Below are 19,819 nucleotides of genomic sequence, written 5' to 3' on the forward strand. Positions count from 1 at the left end.
ATGTAAGCCGGCGGAATTAAATCTTGGGCAATTTTAATAATTGACAAACACCTGTACTCTCCTCTCTTTTTGGCAGCGAATCTGTCCGTCACGCCAAAATTCTGACTGATTTCCACCCGCTTCCGAAATTATCACGTCCCTTGGCAGCAGCACCCAAAATAAGATGGAGACAGACGATGGGAGAGAATAGGCTGTACCTTCACACTAAATACTTTAGCACACACTTTTAGTGCCAGAGCAGTGTAATTAACTCACTCTAGTGTTTCTAGCAATTGAATTAACAACCCTTGAACCAACATTATCGGTGCTGGCTGAGCCTTTCTGCATGGGGCGACCAATAAATGGCCGTTTTAAAAAAGAAAAAAATCAGTTCTGCTACAAAATGAGGTGGAACATGCATCTAAAAAGGCAGTTGGGCGAAGGAGTGGCACCCACGGTGCAAATGAAGTCTGTTGGCGGTCTGATATCGGCACGCACGGCGGGCTGCGGCAGGCATCGAATAGGAAGTAGGGCAACTGTAATGGTCCAGTCCATTGCTCCTGGTGCCCATAATACTTTTTCTCTCTCTGCAGACACTAATGAGCAGACGGGGCGAGCTGTTTAGTCATTCATCCTGTTTAATAAGCAGCTCTCGGCCCAGCCGTCTTGGTCTTCCACAACCACCCAGAGATGATTGGAGAGGCAGCGCAGCAGCCAGTTCACGTGCCCCGAATGCCAAAGCAGCACTGCATCTTCTCATATCCACCAGTATTGATTGGAGATGCTGAGCCAATTCAGTGCTTCTAAAGTGGTTAATCAGGCCGCAGACAAACAGGGTGGAGCTAAAATAGAGCTAAATGGGACTGTGCCAGAGAAGAGGAGATTAACGTTGTACACAATATTGGGGAGGCTACATTCACACAGTCTGTTTTCTGGGATTGTTTACTAACAGGTGTGACCTATTCAGCATAACTATGATTTGAATCCTGCATGAATTATCACAGTCAAGCCTTTCCGTTAGTTGGAAATAACACCTGTAACAGTACAAGTGACTAAATATGAAGATGGTATCTTCCACAAACAAAGAAATGTTTTATCACAATTAACCCGAACTCACTGTTAAAATGGCCAGTTTGGCTATAAAATGCATATCATCACATTTTTATGTGCTGCAGCAGAGTAATCTGAGGCAATAATCAATTTCATATGTGGCATTGAGAAGTTTGATTCAACTGAGTTTGGGTTTGTTAGCATGAAGAATCAAAAATAAATGTTTCACAAATAAATGCGTCTTCAAAAATAAATTCTTCCTTTTTAGAAGCTAAATATTAAGTTAAATTCTGCTGTTTGTCACTATGATTTGAATATAAAACAATGTTCTAGTTGATTTTCTTGCTGTATTTATTGTAATATTAAGGTCAATTTGAAACCGTAATATAGCTGTATTTGTGCCAGAGAAACTAATTGACTATTTTAACAACTTTGAAGTGGCAGCGTGCCAAGCCACCTGCTACTCAACATTTAAATTCCAAAACCTAAAAATTATATAACAATTAATTTGTTGTATATTGTTTTTTGGCACACTTTATTTATTTATCAATTTATTTATTTATTTATTTATTCATTCATGGTGTTGTAATAACACCACCACATTTTTTACTTTTTTCAATAAAAAAAAAAGAAAAAAAAAAAAGAAGAAATGTTACTACAGTAACTATACATGCATTGTAAAATAAATAAAATAAAATAAAATAAAATAAATACGAATAATTAAATACAATAAATAACTACAAAAGTACAATGACAATACTCAATGACAATATTTTAATGGCTGTATTACTTTCTATTTCAAACATTAAAACATTTTTATTGTGGCAGACAACCGCAAATAGACCTAAAAGCTTCTCTTTTGTTGACAACAGATTTATGAACAATTGCCATTAAAAATTTGAGAAGATGGTTGGAACATGTTGCATTTTCAAATGCATGTTTTAACCGACCCAAACTCATAACACTTGCAGGGATCCAGCCGCAACATTTCCAGCAAACCGAGTCGTTCCAAGACAATGAAAATAATAGTAATAAGCTGCTCACTTTTAAAACAACATATCACTACATTGTAGCATTTGTGATATGATAACAGCACAAAACCATATTGTGTTCTCACAACCATGTGTTGTTAGAATTCATAAATTCGCCAGCCAATAAATGTAAATTAAAACTTGTTTCATATACTTGCCAGTGCAGATTTTTAATTGCATTTGGAGTTTAATGTTGGATCCTGTGTAACTGAAATGTAGTAACACACATTGTCAACAGGTCTCAGTGCTTTGTTAGTGCTGAGCGTTTTAAGTATGGTGACACTCTTATGGTTAATGTAAAGTGTCTGTGCTAGAAAAGGTTAAATTCCAGGTATGGGATACTTGGTAACTGAAGTATTATTAAATTAATAAAGCTGCTCAGTCACCATTATGTCCTTGAGCAAAGCACTCGGGCTCCAGGGGGACAGTCCAATTAATGCGTTGCAAATCGTTTTGGTTTAAAAGCATCTGCTAAATGATATGTAATTTAATATGATGTACTATGTGTCTCAAAATAGCACCAGAAGCTCCTGTCAGGATACCTGCTAGTACGTCCCTTAAAGTGATACAGTAGTAAAGAATTAACACTTGAGAAATCTCCTGTGTGTTTAAAACAGGCAAACATTACATTCACAATGTGTTCAGAGCTCTAAGCAACATCTAAAAACCTTTCTAGTGTATAGACACATTCTGCATGTTGTGAACGCGATGAGGGGCTTATAATTGAACTGTCATTGCCAAAGCAAAATTAAAACTCTGATTATTCTGTAGTTACAGTGATAACCTCCTCAAGGGGTTATAAACTCAGGAAGTCATCACGGTAAAAATATTCCATTGCATCTGGAATGAGCCTTATCGTATTTAATTTCTCACTAAGGTATAGTTCTGCTAATATGAAAGTTATTTGCCTGGTGACAGTTGGGGCCTGAGTATTTAATAACTGCAAGAATATCGTCACTTCAGCGTACATCTGTTCCTCAATTCCCCAGTCAATTGCAGCTTTAACTGGCTTCATCTGGAAACCTTTGTTTATATGCACAATACTGCCCCTCACAGCAGTGCACAGAACCAAAGGTGATTCTGTTCATTAGCATACTAGTATCCTCTTTCCACAGTACAGAAAAACTGACAAGATGTTGCTGCAGGGTTGTACAATTTCAGATAGCAAACAGATTTTCCAAAAAACATTCCAAGCGCTTTGAAGATTGAAGGTTAACGGTCATTTTCCATCTCTCTCATTTGACCAAACTTCAGTTTTTTAAATAATAAATGGCAGTGATCACAACCGTCAAGCTTCAAAAAGGAAAATATTATAACAGTATATTCATTATATTCAACAGTATATGACTTGTGCGCTATATGTCTTCTGAAGCCATTGAATATTCTGCAGCACTCAAATTTCATTCTCCATTCCACATATTGGAAAATGACTGGTGTGTCATATTAGATTACAACACATTCGAGAACCAGTAGTGTTTTGGTGTCAATGACATCAAACCTGGCAATGCCCAAGAATGTGTATTTTTCATTTTGCACATACATGAATGAAGTGAGATAAGGCAACAATACTACTTTACTACTTGCTAGTCCTTTGTGAAAAAGAAGTATACTTTAGCAAACTTTTAAAAAGAGTTCTATGTAAATAATACACTTTAAAATATTATACTTAAGTTTAAGAACTTAAGAATGCAAAAGAAGATATTTTGAAGAATGCTAGTAATCAGACGGTTACTGGTAGCCATTGACTTCCAATTCCATTGCTTCACTGCTCCTGTATTAGGTCATCCGAATACTTGCCTACTTTTTGAAAAATACAATGAATTTCACCTGCAGTATTGTAGGGAAGAAGACATATTCAGATGTGTGGTGTGCATTTTAAATAATACATGCCAAATTTGCTAAATGTCACATATCACAAAAGTAATAGAGACAAACTCAAATTTGAATTTTGGGGCTCTTTACTTAATGGAAAACAATTTGTGTGACACCCTCAATCTACAAAAGAACACAACTATACATGAACAGATGAATGAATATGTATAAATGACTTGTCGGCATTTACAAATATTCAATTTTCCTATTAAGCCTACATCATGTTAATAATTTGAATAAAGTAAGGCTTGCAAAGTATTACAAATGTCTAGCAGATCTGGAATAAACCTGCACCACTTCTCAGTCCTTTTTGCCTCCAACAGCATTCCCACAAAGCACAAAATTTAATTTAGAATATAGTCATTCATCTGTTCTTATAGGGTTTGGGACTATAAGTGTAGCAATCCTTCAATACGCAAATTGCAATGGTGGCAATTATAGCCGGATACAATTACGAACGCTCAAGTCAATTAGCTGCGTGAATCTATTTGGCCAGGAACTGCAAGTCTTTTATGCCATATTCATTAGCATAGCAAGAGTTCACAGTAGGGAGTCCATTGTGCATGCTGAGTGCAAACCTACCTCCCAGGATATGACCAGCTCATGCCTGCGGCCATTCCCCCCTCTCACGTTGGCAGGGGCTACTGACGGAACTGCAGACACAGAAATACTGCAATGTAATAGTGCATTATATTATTAGCATTTAGTAGCTAAAACCTCTATGCAAAAATATGAGTGCTGCATTACTTGCTAATGACTACTAATGATGCTTGGCTGTTAAGACAGAGGAGGAAAATTCACTCTATAGGTGTAACTCTCAAAACCACAGCCATGAATTACCAAGTCGAGAAACAGTATAGCACTCACTAAACACATCTGACAGCTTGAATCACACTAACAAGCATAGAAAATAAAGAGAAAAAAGCTAAATGGGAATAGTTAAAACAAAACTGTAAAATACTATAATTATTCTATAATTATTTATCATTTATTTACTCATTTACTCATGTAAACAAATCCTTAATTACAAAGGCGTTATTTTGTGGGATAATAAATTAACAACCAAGGCTCGTGGGAAAAACATGCTTCTACCTACATTTTTTTTTTTTTTTTTTTTTTAATCCAGCAATGTACCTACGTACACATACAGTTTACTGCAGTTCCTAGCTGAAACTGAATATTAATGACAGTAAACACTAACAACTTTTATTCATTTTCATTCAAATTATGATTATTTTTATGCAGCTCCATTTGCACAATACTTTACATTCACATTATATTTAAGCATTTGGCAGAAATCTGTTTATCTGTTGCATTCAAGGTGCACTTATTTTCTTATAGTGGATGACTTGTAAACTATTACATACTGACGTTTATATCACATAATCAGCTCCATATATATTTTCTTACGTAGTAAACTTGCTCTGTAGCACTTGTGATGCAGAACACTCGAGTTCAAGCCCCGTGAAACACAAGGCACAATAAGAGAATCTGAACGAATAATTCTAAAGATGATTATTAGAAAATATTTTCTGTTCTCATCTTGTACGATTTCTTGCATGGGCTACTTTTATTGTGCTTTTAGTTGTTTTGTTAATTTCAAAGTTCAACAGCTGTGGAACTATCACTGTATTGAAACATACTCTGTGAAGATTTCTTCAAAAATTCTTGTTTTGGGTTTCACGGCTAAAAACAGCACATGCGTTTTGGCACGAGGAAGAGTAAATTAATGACAGAACTATTCCTTTAAGACAAAAACAAAGGAATGGTGACATACGATGACAAACTACAATAATTCAATTGGTTTTAAATAGTGACAAAAAGTAGCTATCTTTACATTCGTATTTTGGGACATTTTGTTGCTGCGCAATCGTGCAGGCCTGCTGAATGTTTTTGAACCAAAGCGTGTTGAAGCGAGGGTTTTGTTCTCCGTAAATAGAGAATTCTGCAGCCTCTTTGCCTGAGGGCACATGTGCCTTTCTGCTTCAGCTCAAACACAAAAACTTGTTTAAATTCATGTAAGCGGCTTATTTTCCACTTCTCCTCCAATTAAAATAGAACCAGGGTCACCCTGGATGTTCAGATGGGTGACGGCAGTCGTAAAAATGTGTCACAACATGCAGCTACACGATCCCCCGAGTGGAGGATAAACGAGGCTTGAGAGAAGACTGTTTGTTTATTTAGATTTCTGTTCTTTTGGAGGCGTTTAGCTCAGTGACATTCACGGGTGAATGAACCAATGACAGATACCTGCTTCCTTAGTGCGGACCGCTCTGGAGGGGGTGCTCGGGTCGCCTGTGCCTATGCCGTTCGTGGCCACCACCCGAAACTCATACTCCACCCAGGGGTTGAGCTCCACTGCCATGGCAGACTCCATGTTTCCTGTCACCGGCTCTGGATCTAAGGGGGATGTGGAGCACAGCGGAGAGGTACCAAAACAAGTGAGGAATCAATACAGCTTAAAACACAAGCGTAGATTTAAGATTTGACATCTACTGAGACTAAATCCTTGTAGACTGAAGGCGTTTCAAAGTAATGTAGAGTAATATACAGTAGTATGCTTGAGCTAAACACACACACACACACACACACGTCTGGTTTGCTATCCTTGTGGGGATTCTCCATAGGCGTAATGCTTTTTCTACTGTACAGACCGTATATTCTATTGCCTTACACCAACCCTACACCTAAACCTACCCCTTATAGGAAACTTTCTGCATTTTTAGATTTTCAAAAAACTTCATTCTGTGTGATTTATTAGCTTGTTTTCCCGTGGGGACCTCAATTTAGGTCCCCACCGTGACACGAGTCCCCATGAGTCTGTGTGTATTCAGGTTTAAGTCCCCACCTGAATAGAAAAACAAGTATACACACACACACACACACACACACACACGCACACACACGCACACACACGCACACACACACACACAATACAAAGTGTGAAACACAAATTACATATGTATATAGAGAAACACACACAGAGAAAATGACACATAGTTTAAGCAACTCCCCCCAAAATTCTCATTACTGTAATGTGAAAAAATTAAACTTTTAAAATTTATCCTGCTTAATGTTTTCAGAATGTTTTCTAAGTTGTATTAAAATAAACAAAAATTTAATTCAGTACAAGAAACACATGAAATAATTTAACTGAAACACATTGCAATTTACACATTATCATTATTATCATCATTATTTTAATAATATCATAATAATAATAATAGTAATAATTATTATTTTATTAGTAGTAGTATTACAGTAATACGAATGAAACTTTTTACATCAATGTTGGAGACTTAAATTGGAGAGAACAGTTTTAATATGTTAAATTCTCCAAACATATCACAATGCAGAAAAAAGGGCTAAATTTACACATTATTTTTCTTTCAGATTTTTTTCTAATCTTTACTGTACATAGACAGCTGACTTCTAAGACAGCAACCAAACTCAAATGCAACTTTGCAAGTGACTTATTTGGAACAGTGCAAATGTTTTCCAGCATAAACGCATGCCATGATTATTATTTAGCCAGAATAAACATGCTGCCTATGTTTTGGAACAGCCTTTGCATCGAAAGCACTCTTATGATGCTTTATATGCTTCAGCTCACTAAGCTGAGGAACAGAGCCAACATCTAATTTTCTAACATCATAGATCGATTTTGAACAACCTAAAAAGTCAATACTGGATTTTTCTTTTAAACCAGCTAAGCATAAAGCTTTACATTTCTGCAACAACGAGGAATACAAAATGCTTCTGATTTAAAGAACAATTTAAACAGCAATACCTGTCACAGCTGCTGTCTCTCTAAAAATTCAAAGAGTTTTGATGGCCATGCCCTTGTGAAAAAGAAGTGTGCTGCTTAAATGTATTGAATGTGCACTTCTAGTGTACTTAAAAATAAATAAATAAAAAAAAAAAAAAAATGTTACGTTTATGTTCCTGTTGAGTTTCCTGTTTTTCCTTTTTTGGTCATGTTCCTGTGTTCCCTGATTTAGTTTATTAGTTTCCACCTGTGTTAATTAATTATCTCGTTTGCCCCTTTTGTTTGCCTGTCTTTTTAAGCCCTATGTTCTTCTTATGTTCTTTTTCTTGGATTAATGTTGTTCCAATGCCTAACGTGTGTTGATGTCTATTACAAATCCTTTATGTCTACTCCCTTCTTTGTGCACATCTTTAACTACAACCACGACGCGTAACAATAATATACACTACACTCTAGAAAGTGCCCTAATAATTTTTTTTTTTTTACTTTAAAGTATATTTTAATATATAACGGTCCCACTTTATATTAGGTGGCCTTAACTACTATGTGCTTACATTTAAATTAATCATTTGGTACAATGCACTTAATGTGTACATACATGTTTTACATTGTACTTATATTTTTGAAAATACCTAAATGTAATTACATCTGTAATTAATTTATGTTAATACATTTATAATTACACTGTTGACCCATCCCTTACACCTTAACCCACCCTTAAACCTACCCAGACCACCAAACCTGTCCCTAATCTTACCCGTATCCAACCTCAATAGCAGCACAAGTGTTTTGCAATACAGTATGAACACAATAAGTACATTGTACTTTTGGATGGCCACCTAATATAAAATATGACCCAATATTACAAATTGTGTAATTACAGATACTAATGAAGATGTCCTTGTGTAATACTTAAAGTGTTAGTTCACCCAAAAATTTAAATTCTGTCATTAATTACTCGCCCTCACGTCGTTCCAAACCTGTACGACCTTAAACACAAATTAAGATATATTTGATGAAATCCGAGATCTCTCTTACCCTTCATAGACAGCAAGGATCCTAACACAGTCAAGGCACATAAATGTAGTATGGACACTGTTGAAATGATCCATGTGACATTAGTGGTTCAATCGTAATTTTACAATGCTATGAAAATACTTTTTGTGTGCAAAGAAAACAAAAATAACAACTTTATTCAACGATTTCTTCTCTTCAGGAACAGTCCTCTGCCATTATAGACACATGTGTATTGCGTTCCTATGTACGTAAACAAGGTGAATCGCATGCATGTTCTACGTCAGCAGCACCACGTGCATGTGTTGATAATGGTGGAGGACTGTCCTGGAAGAGAAGAAATTGTTGAATATTGTTGTTATTTTTGTTTTCTTTGCGCACAAAATGTATTCTCGTAACTCCATAAAATTATGGTTGGACCACTGATGTCACATGGACCATTTTAACGATGTCCTTACTACGTTTCTGTGCCTTGATCATGGTAGGACCCTTGCTGTCTACTGAGGGCAGAGAGCTCTCAGATTTCATCAAAAATATCTTAATTTGTGTTCCGAAGATGAATGAAGGTCTTGTGGGTTTGGAACGGCATGAGGGTGAGTAATTAATGACATAATTTTCATTTTTGGGTGAACTATCTCTTTAATTAGGTCAAAATAAAATTCTAAAGTACAGCTAAATGCATTTAATATAACTTTACACTATAATTGATTTTATTTAATTTCATTTAGCATGCAGCTAAGAGTATGAAAACATTGAATTCAGTTTGGACTTGAGTATACTCTTTTAAAGTAAATTATTTCCATGATAAGTACTCTTTTTAAAAGAATGCTGAAGCGTACTTTTTTCATACATATACCCAGTGTATTGCAGCTTCCGTTTCTCTTTGTAATTGAGCTTTGAATAAGAGATTGAGAAATGTTTCCATCCCTTCTAGTAAAGTGAATTTGTAATTTTGATTTCACTCATGCTTTGCTCAAGTCAATACATAAGAGACACCAGACACAAGATTATGTTTGCCCAGAGGACTGGCTCCTCTTTCTACACACCTCATTTCAGTCCAGACACACACTTGGCTGAGGACCAAACCTCTGGGCTAACTTCTGTCTACAGTTAACGGCTGTACATAACCTGTGGGACCAGAGCCCCACTCCAGGCGTGAGACTGTGAGATGATAAACTCCCAGATGCTCTCCACAAAATTTCTCTCTTTCCCCCCTCCGGCTTACCCTGCCTTATCTCACTGTTTCTCTTCTTCAGCCTCTGTATACTTTCATACTTCAGGTTTTTCTTTTTTCTGTCCCTCTTTGACCACACATTTCCTTTGCATGAAGTTTTTCATTTGCAGTTTTAGTGTGCTTTCCTGGCATGTCAAAAATTACATTCGTATTGCCACTGGCTCTTGGGCTTTTAAAATATCTCTTTTTAAAAATTTGCACAGTATGCGAATCCTGACAGGTGCAACATTAAAAATAAATAAATAAATAATAATAAAAGTGGCTCGAGCAATGGTGTAAGTTTTACATACATTCATATATATATATATATATATATCATAGCGGTACACTTATATTTCAAAGACATTAGAGATAATTATGAAATTACATATAAAGATGTATCTACACCATCTGACCATTACATAAACAGGGACTTTAATAACATTGCATAAATACATAAACATTAATATTTGCAACTATAACAGCTTTGACTCTTTCGACTCTGCCCAATTTATCCAGTAAGCATTTGCGAGGTCATGCACTGTTTTTGGACAAGAAGGTCTGGTTCTTAATTTCCATTCCACTTCATCCCAAAGGTGTTTAATGGGGTTGAGGTCAGGGCTTCCACACCAAACTCATCCAACCATGTCTTTATGGACCTTGATTTACTCACTGGGGAACAGTCATGCTGGAATAGAAAAGGGCCTTCCACAATGTTGGAAGCATAGCATTGTCCCCTGCACACCCCCTGACAAAACAACCCCATATCCCTCCTCAACCAAAAATCATATTTTACACATTTCAGTCAGGCAGGTACTGTTTTCCCAGCAACCACCAAATCCAGACTCGCCCATCTGATTACTAAACAGAGAAGTGTGATTTGTCACTCTACAGCAGCGCTTCTCAAAGTCCGGACTCCAGCCTGGATCCAACAGACTCGTGAATGAATGAGTACAAAACAGCATTTCCAAAAACCTATCACTGTTGACTGTCTGAGCATATGAACATGAATGTAGTTTGTCTGTAAATATGCACATAGTTTGTTACACAGACGGACATTTGTGCTGATTGATATATAAAACAAAGTAATATAATTCACTGCTGTATAACAGGGTATTGCAGTTATCAATTCAGTTGAAGTGACTGCAGGTTACTATTTCAGTAAAAGAAAATACGTACAACCCCATTTCCGGAAATGTTGGGACATTTTTTAAATTTGAATAAAATGAAAACTAAAAGAATTTCAAATCACATGAGCCAATATTTTATTCACAATAGAACATAACAAATGTTTAAACTGAGAAATTTTACACTTTTATCCACTAAATAAGCTCATTTCAAATTTGATGCCTGCTACAGGTCTCCGAAAAGTTGGCACGGGGGCAACAAAGGGCTGAAAAAGCAAGAATTTTTGAAAAGATTCAGTTGGGAGAACATCTAGCAACTAATTAAGTTAATTGACATCAGGTCTGTAACATGATTAGCTATAAAAGGGATGTATTAGAGAGGCAGAGTCTCTCAGAAGTAAAGATGGGCAGAGGCTCTCCAATCTGTGAAAGAGTGCGTAGAAGATTGTGGAATACTTTAAAAACAACGTTCCTCAACGTCAAATTGCAAAGGCTTTGCCAATCTCATCATCTACAGTGCATAACATCATCAAAAGATTCAGAGAAACTGGAGAAATCTCTGTGTGTAAGGGACAAGGCGAAGACCTTTGTTGGATGCCCGTGGTCTTCGGGTCCTGGGACGACACTGCATTACTCATCGGCATGATTCTGTCATTGACATTACTAAATGGGCCCAGGAATACTTCCAGAAACCACTGTCGGTAAACACAATCAGCCGTGCCATCTGCAGATGCCAACTAAAGCTCTATCATGCAAAAGGAAGCCATATGTGAACATGGTCCACAAGCGCCGTCGTGTCCTGTGGGCCAAGACTCATTTAAAATGGACTGTTTCAAAGTGGAAAAGTGTTCTATGGTCACATGAGTCCAAATTTGACATTGTTGTTGGAAATCATGGACACCGTGTCCTCCGGGCTAAAGAGGAGGGAGACCTTCCAGCGTGTTATCAGCATTCAGTTCAAAAGCCAGCATCTCTGATGGTATGGGGGTGCATAAGTGCATACGGTATGGGCAGCTTACATGTTTTGGAAGGCACAATGAATGCTGAAAGGTATATAAAGGTTTTAGAGCAACATATGCTCCCCTCCAGACAAAGTCTATTTCAGGGAATGCCTTGTGTACTTCAGCAGGACAATGCAAAACCACATACTGCAGCTATTACAACAGCATGGCTTCGTAGTAGAAGAGTCCGTGTGCTGAATTGGCCTGCCTGCAGTCCAGATCTTTCACCTATAGGGAACATTTGGCGCATCATTAAATGGAAAATACGTCAAAGATGACCACGAACTCTTCAGCAGCTGGAAACCTATATCAGGTAAGAATGGGACCAATTTCCAACACCAAAACTCCAGAAACTCATAACCTCGATGCCCAGACATCTTCAAACTGTTTTGAAAAGAAGAGGAGATGCTACACCATGGTAAACATGCCCCCGTCCCAACTATTTTGAGACCTGTAGCAGGCATCACATTTGAAATGAGCTCATTTTGTGCATAAAATTGTAAAATTTCTCAGTTTAAACATTTGTTATGTTATCTATGTTCTATTGTGAATAAAATATTGGCTCATGTGATTTGAAATTCTTTTAGTTTTCATTTTATTCAAATTTTAAAAAAAGCCCCAACATTTCCGGAATTCGGGTTGTAAATGAGAACTGCTTTATTGGGCATTTAGTTGTATAAAAATGCAGTACTGTTACAGTTCAGAGAGTAAACACAAGTACGACCTGATGACATCATGAATATGATAATTTAGCATATATAAAGTTGAATTGTTATATACAGTTATAAGTGTCACGAATCCGGGTTATGGTCTTCCGTTCATTCACCACCAGAGGTCACTCGCTCATCACATGGACTCTTGCACCACACTATTGTTGCATTTCACCAGACTACATTTCCCATCATTCATTGCACCAAGTACACACAGCTGTCTCAATAACACGCTCACACCTGAGAACAATCACACAATCACACACTCTATATAAACAATGGACTTCCGTTCACAGTTTGCCGAGTATTGTTCTGCGTGTAGCACTCTCCAAGTGTTAGCTGCCTTACCAAGCCATTCTGTGTTTCTGTTTAGCTCTGCGTTTAGTTCTGCATATATCCCTCTCCTAGCGATAGCTGCTTTGCCGAGCCATTCTGTGTTTGTTTAGTTTCCGTATTGTCTAGCGTTTATCGCTGCCCCAGTGATAGCTACTCTACGGAGCCCACTTAGTTGTCTTAGTCTTCCCCACTTAGTTGTCTTAGTCTAGTCTTCTTAGTTGTCTTAGTTTTGCCTTGCCTGTTTCCTCGTGTACTGATTCCTGCCATTGTATCTTGGATTAACCCTTTGCCTGCTGTCTCGGACTCTGTTGCCCCTGCCCGGATTATTGCTCGTGTACCTGGATTACCCTTCTCGTCTAGCCCTCTGGATATTGGTCGCCGATCGGAGACCACGCCCGTTCACTTGAGTACCCATCTGTCTTGTCCTCAATATACCTGTTTGCCATTTGTTTGACCCTGCCTGTTATGACCATGTGTCTGTTGAGAAATAAAAGCTTGCAAATGGATCCGCACGCCTTAAATTTTGTAATAATTATTTTGGACTTTGACGATGATAATTCAGATTCGGACCTTTGAATATAAATTGAGAACCCCTGATGTGATGTGAGGCTTGCATAATTAACTATCTATCTAATTAACCATCCATCCATCAATCTGTCTATCATAAATTACATTTTTAACCAGCCTTTTAATCTTTTGTTGTGCTATAAAGATTTAAAGACATTCTTCAGTACACATTGACCATATTTTAAAGGAGTCATGAACTGAAAAAACTAAATTCCCTTGATCTTTTTACATATTAGAGCTTATTGCGCTATAAAACATTCTGCAAGCTTCATACCTAAAAACTTTCTTGTTAGTCTAAAAACAGCTTATTGAAGCCAACCCGCCAAAACTACAGGTTGTGGACTGTGCCACTTTATGACGTAACGCTGTGGCTAAACACCGTCTCTGCAGAAGAAGATCAACGCTTGCTTCTACATCACTGCCTGTTTAGCCCCACCCACCGACATGTAAATAATGAGAGAGGCAACCGCAGGTCTATGCAGAAACCAAACGATAAACTTTATTTGATAACCTTTATTTTTAATGAAGTTCCAAACCACATCAGTAAGAACTTGGTCCTTTGTTCACTTCATTTTATCACAGATTCATTTACAAACTAGGCACAATACGACGCAGGATTTTCTGAGAAATTGACACTAAAAGACAATGCTGTGCCAACTATATTGGATTTGACAGTAACGTCACACCACACAAGTGTGAGTAACTGTTTTATTATGTGGTCACTATGCTTTTATCTGTTATTACAGATTGTTTGATGTGTACTGAGTATTTGTGTTTTTATCCTAAATCACAGCAGCATCCTCTATGAAAGATGCACACTGTCAGACATGCACAACTGTTATCATAGCAGTGGGTGTTTAATTATAATCTTCCACACTTATTCAACCAGAGCGGGGGGTTAAAAACAAGACAGAAAGTAGTTTATTACTTCTAAAACTATGATGGTTTTTCATGTAAAAAATCTTGATAACATTATAAGTGGACCTCAGAGAACAGCAGCCTACAAAATAATAAAAAACAAAACAAAAACAAAGGCAGTTCATGACCCCTTTAAAGACAATACAAATAATTATGAAATTACATAAAAAGATGTGCTTGTTATGTGTGCTAAAGAGTCCTACTTAAGAGGGTTAAAAAAAAATACATTCTAAAGTGTAAGTGTCTGAAAACATTAAGTTTGCACTAAAGTATACTCTTTTAAAGTAAATTATTTTTAGCATGCTAGTACGAATATGCTGTCTGAACTCTACAACACACTGAGTTACTGAGCAGCTGCAAAAGTCGAACTCTGCTAAAGTTTGTTGCATCCCTAATGGTCTTTGTTGCTCATGTCACCTCAAATCTCTTATTGGAAATGAATGACTTTGAATGCTTTGTCAGCATGAATGCCCTTTTAGGCCTACACTATTCCTAGAAGAGGAATGCAGAGTAAAGAACATGAAGTGGTAGCAGTGTTTAAACACTCCAAAGAAAAGATTTTCTTCTCTGTTTCCTTGTTCTAATCTGACTAGGTTCAGCACTTTCAGCATTGTGTACACACTAATTGTGCCTTATCTCTCTTACTGCCATTCGTGTGGAATGTTCAAACTGAAAAGAACGATTCATCCATATAAAGTCGACATCGTTGCATAAAATTTTGCTATTACCCAAAGATGACTGCCAATGTTTGAACAGATGACACAAAAATCGGTTGTCTTTGGATGATAGCGGATAATTACAAGTGGTATTACAGTCAAGGTACCCCCCTAAAAAAACTATTTAACTGCGGATAGCAATAAAAAAAAAATTGTGAGTCTTATTTATCTGACAAATTACTAAAAAATGAGAGCTAGATAATTGAGTGAATTTCAAAGAAATATATATTTAGTATAACGATAATATTTATGTTCTTTATTTAAAATATAATTTTCTTTCGATTTTGGGATGAAATATGACTCATGATATTCCTGCAATGGTAAAGTTAACCTACTAATGACCTTCAAATTAATTTGCCATCAGATTTCAGCCAGTGACATTTAAAAAAGCAAAACAGACATTTAATCGAGGCCCACTGGGCTCTTGTGTCACATCCTTACAAACAGATGGGAGGAAAAATCAACTCCCAGTGCTTGAGTCTGCATTCAGAGACACTGTTAGCAGTCATATGCTGAAAGACGAAGGTTAGAAGTGAGATCTTATATAACAAGAAATATAGGAGTATTTGAGCATTTGAAGAGTCTGTGACCATTAAAACTTAAACTCTCACATGGAACTTGATGTGAGTTCAATATGAGTCCAATACTAACTTTAAAAGGAATTATATACAGTGTATTCAAATATTTTTAAAGACGTCTCATGTGCTCTTGAGCTCTTATGCTCAAGGCTGCATTTATTAAAGAAAAATATATTAAAACAGAATTATTGTGAGTATTGCTGAAGTATGTACATTGGTTCAGTTTTTCTGCTTAACATTTTTTTCATGGAACCACAGTACATTTTTTTTCCCCTCCCAGAACTAAATAAAAAGAACAGCATTTATTTGAAATATAAATCTTCTGAAAAAAAAAAAAATACTTTTGATCAATTTAATGTTTTCTTGCTGGGTAGAAATATATATAAAAGATAATATGAAATGCTCTTGAGCATTCTTCTTCAACAAATTCATATTAGAATGATTTTTGATGACACCAAAGACTGCATAATGGCTGCTATCTATCACATACAACATAACAACTGCTCGCCACTTGCATCACTTAAACACACACACACCCACACGCACACACACTGTGACATTAATGTGTATGGAAGTGATTACCGGTTTTCACCGTTTGCCAGCCCAGAGAGACAGGGCTTCGTGCCTGTACATTGTAGGTGGTGATTGGACTGTGATTGTCAACTCCGTGGCTCCATGACAACGTCGCCGTGGTATCCGTGATCTCCTCTACAATCACCACTCCAGGAGGTCCAGGAGGGCCTGGAAACAAACGCCACCACTGAGTCAAACTAAACTGAAGGGTATGTTTAATGATTAGTTCTTCCAGTGTTTAATAATAACATCTGGCCTTCTTTCCCCCGATAATCAATTGATTGGGTGGACCATGTTTCTCAGTATTCGATAGGAATTTATCACTATATTTATCTACAGGTGCGTCAGTTAATGTACACTACTGGTCAAAAATTTGAAATAATATAACCTATATCGTATTTAAATTCTGATAGGAATGAAAATGGAGCTGTGAGAGCTTCAATGGACTGTACTGTTGTTTAACAATGTACCAATTGTTTAGCAGATGAAACATCTTTCTGAGAAAAAAAAAATAAAATCAGTAGATAATAACTGTGAATTCTGAAAACTAAACTATAAAGGGTTTTTATATGGTTCATGTCATTATAAAGACTCTAGGGAACAGCACTCTGAGACTTAATAAAAAAAAATGTATTTGAAATATGTTTATTTCATGCTAAGTATACTACAAATACATTTACATATGTATTTGCTTAATAAAAATATCCTGCACTTGTACTTTTGTTATACTAAACTGGTATACTTAAATTATGCTAAATTGGAACAACTCATTTTATATTTAATGTACTTTATTTGTGTGGAAGCAGTGCTGAAGTCCAACTGAAGATATACTGAAGTATATTTGATTGTGCTGAAGTGGAACTATTGCAAGTATACTTTAGGTACACTTTAAATATCTTGCATTTAAAGACCAATATTATTCAAAGATCACACAATCCTCATCAGTAGTGACATTAAAACACATCTTAGGTTTAATATTACTAAATGTGCATTGTGCACAAGTAGTACTCCAAATAAAGTTTAATCATAATTTTCATATCAGCAATTCTCAAACGATATGTCAGTAAATATGGCAATAGATTCAAACTATATTTAGTATGGAATAAATGTATTTTAAAAATATTACTTTATTTACTAGGGTTTTCATGCACTTTTTGACATTTTTTGAAAGATGCATCTTCTGCTCACTAAGGGTGCATCCATTTGATTAAAAACAGTGATACTGTAAAATCACTACAGTTCAGAAGAACTATTTTTGTTTTTGATATATTTCAAAATATGAGTTCTGTGATGGAAAGGCTGAATTTTCAGCAGCCAATACTTGATTTTTCTTTTTTTTTTTTTCTTTTTTTCTTTTCATCAAAAAAAAAAAATATATATTTTTAATTATTTCAAACTTTTGACTGCTAACATACATTTTTTTTCTTGGTGTAATGTAATGATTGAGATGACAAGAAAGGTTGTGTATGTGCATACATGTGGAATTCAATTCCACTCAATCTCTACAAAGATATTTCTTAAGCATGGAATGCTTCTGGATGACACATATCTCTAAGCAAGGATTTCACACTGATTAAAGAACCCGCTCTCTTTCCTCTTTATGTCTATTATGTGTAGTCTGCCAGCCCTCTTAGGCATGGTTGAATGGTGAAAGGTTTTTCTGTCTTAAAAAACTGTTTTTATGCACATTTCTCTGCCTTCAGAAGTAAATGCAATCGTAGTGTGCAGAATCAGTGACTGGCTGAAGAGGAAACAGTTGTAACACAGAGGCTGACAGCTGCTTCGGCCAATGAAAGTCAATATTCTGTGTGGTTTGAAAAGAGATGTGTTAAAAGGTTGGACTGAAAGGTGCCTTTGCAATCGAGGATATTAATATGCACGGTCCATCACCATGGCAGCAGCAGTAGGGTTTCTCTTTTACGTCTGGATGGAGACCACAAAAGGGTTTTCTTGTCTGAAAGGAAGCTGCGCACATGTGGAAGCACTCCGGCCAACATCATGAACACACGTGGCTGAAGGTCAGCTAGTGCGGACAACACATTTCTTTGTAGGCCAGCGATGTTTGAGGCATAGATAAGAAAATGACTCTGCTTGTTTACAAGAGAATCATGCAACACATCATGCAGCTGTGGGGAGAAACGGAAGTGAGGTTTTGTACAGGAATAACAATTGATGAAACTATTGTTAATTAACAAGCTGTTAATTAAATAAGAAGCTGCAAGTTCTTGTAGGAGGTAATTACTCGTGATTATAAAGTGCAAAACTCATCTCACAGTTAGTTAGCATCCATAATGTGATCCAGCTCCAAGAAAACAGTATATTTAGTTACTAATATTTATAGTTAATAATTTGTTAACATTAATATGCAGCAGGAAATAAAAGTCTTTTTAAAGCAGTGGTTCTCAACCTCCCTGTTTCAAAGGCCCTCTGATATTTCTGCTTTAATTATGATAGTGCAGCTTGTTTTCAAATCTTTTTAATTATCAGAAACAGGGATTGTTGACATTTAATGAATTAAACATGATTTTTTTTCTATAATACTTTGTTATAATATTCAAGATTTTGATTTTCAATGAAAATAGTTATTGAGGGCAAAAATAAATGTTATTTCAGTTTACATCTTGATTCTTTGTGATTTAGCATTTTAATTAAGTTTTGATTTTTAATTTTTTTTTTTTAACTGAACTCATCTTGTGACCCCCTTGGATGTTTTCTGGGCCCCTCTGGTTGAAAACCAATTTTAGAGGCACATAAAGTTATTACATTTTAATGAATTACAATAAAAACTTTTTTTTTTTCTGTATAATAATCAAGACTAGGGGTTTATTAAGACAGTAAATGAGGACAATTTTGATTTCTTATCAGTTTTAACATTCTTTAAACATTATATTTTGCATCTAGTGGGTGCAATCAGCTGTAATTTCTTGGTAATAAATTATTTTTAGAAACAGTGCAAATATTTAGACCGGAGTGGGCAGTATGATTATTAGTTATTTTATAATAATTATTTTATAATAGCTGGTATATATACTATTGTGTAAATGTGTGAAAATTAATTTTATTTAATTTATCTGTCAAATGACAATTTTGACATACTGTAATATACTAATAGCTGCAGTTGGTTAAAATGATTTTGAATTTATTCATAGAAAAAAAAAGAAAAATGGATGAGGAACTTTCAACCATCAGGAAATGATTGAACTTTATAAAGTTAATGTGTAATATTTACAAAACCTTGGTAATGCCATTGGAAAGAAAATATTTCTGAACTGGAGAATGTTGAGATGAAATATTCAGAAAACAAACACCTGTTTCTTTTGAATAATGCAGAGAGATAAATCATGAATCATTCCAAATAAAACCAG

General features: G+C 36.0%; 1 protein-coding gene across 4 annotated transcripts in view; it reads right to left on the reverse strand.

Annotated features, from left to right (window-relative positions):
• The window catches only part of cntn5 (contactin 5), a 382,381-nt gene that overhangs the window by 20,532 nt on the left and 342,030 nt on the right, over positions 1–19,819 (reverse strand). For all 4 annotated transcript variants that reach the window (XM_058751508.1, XM_058751507.1, XM_058751506.1 and 1 more), the window contains 3 exons: positions 16,464–16,622; positions 6,183–6,332; positions 4,515–4,585 (listed from right to left, as the gene is read on the reverse strand). In XM_058751508.1, coding sequence (XP_058607491.1) covers positions 4,515–4,585; positions 6,183–6,332; positions 16,464–16,622 — 380 coding nt within the window. The remainder of the gene's footprint in view (positions 1–4,514; positions 4,586–6,182; positions 6,333–16,463; positions 16,623–19,819) is intronic.

The sequence above is a fragment of the Onychostoma macrolepis genome, chromosome 18, assembly GCF_012432095.1.
Source record: "Onychostoma macrolepis isolate SWU-2019 chromosome 18, ASM1243209v1, whole genome shotgun sequence".
Classification (NCBI taxonomy): domain Eukaryota; kingdom Metazoa; phylum Chordata; class Actinopteri; order Cypriniformes; family Cyprinidae; genus Onychostoma; species Onychostoma macrolepis.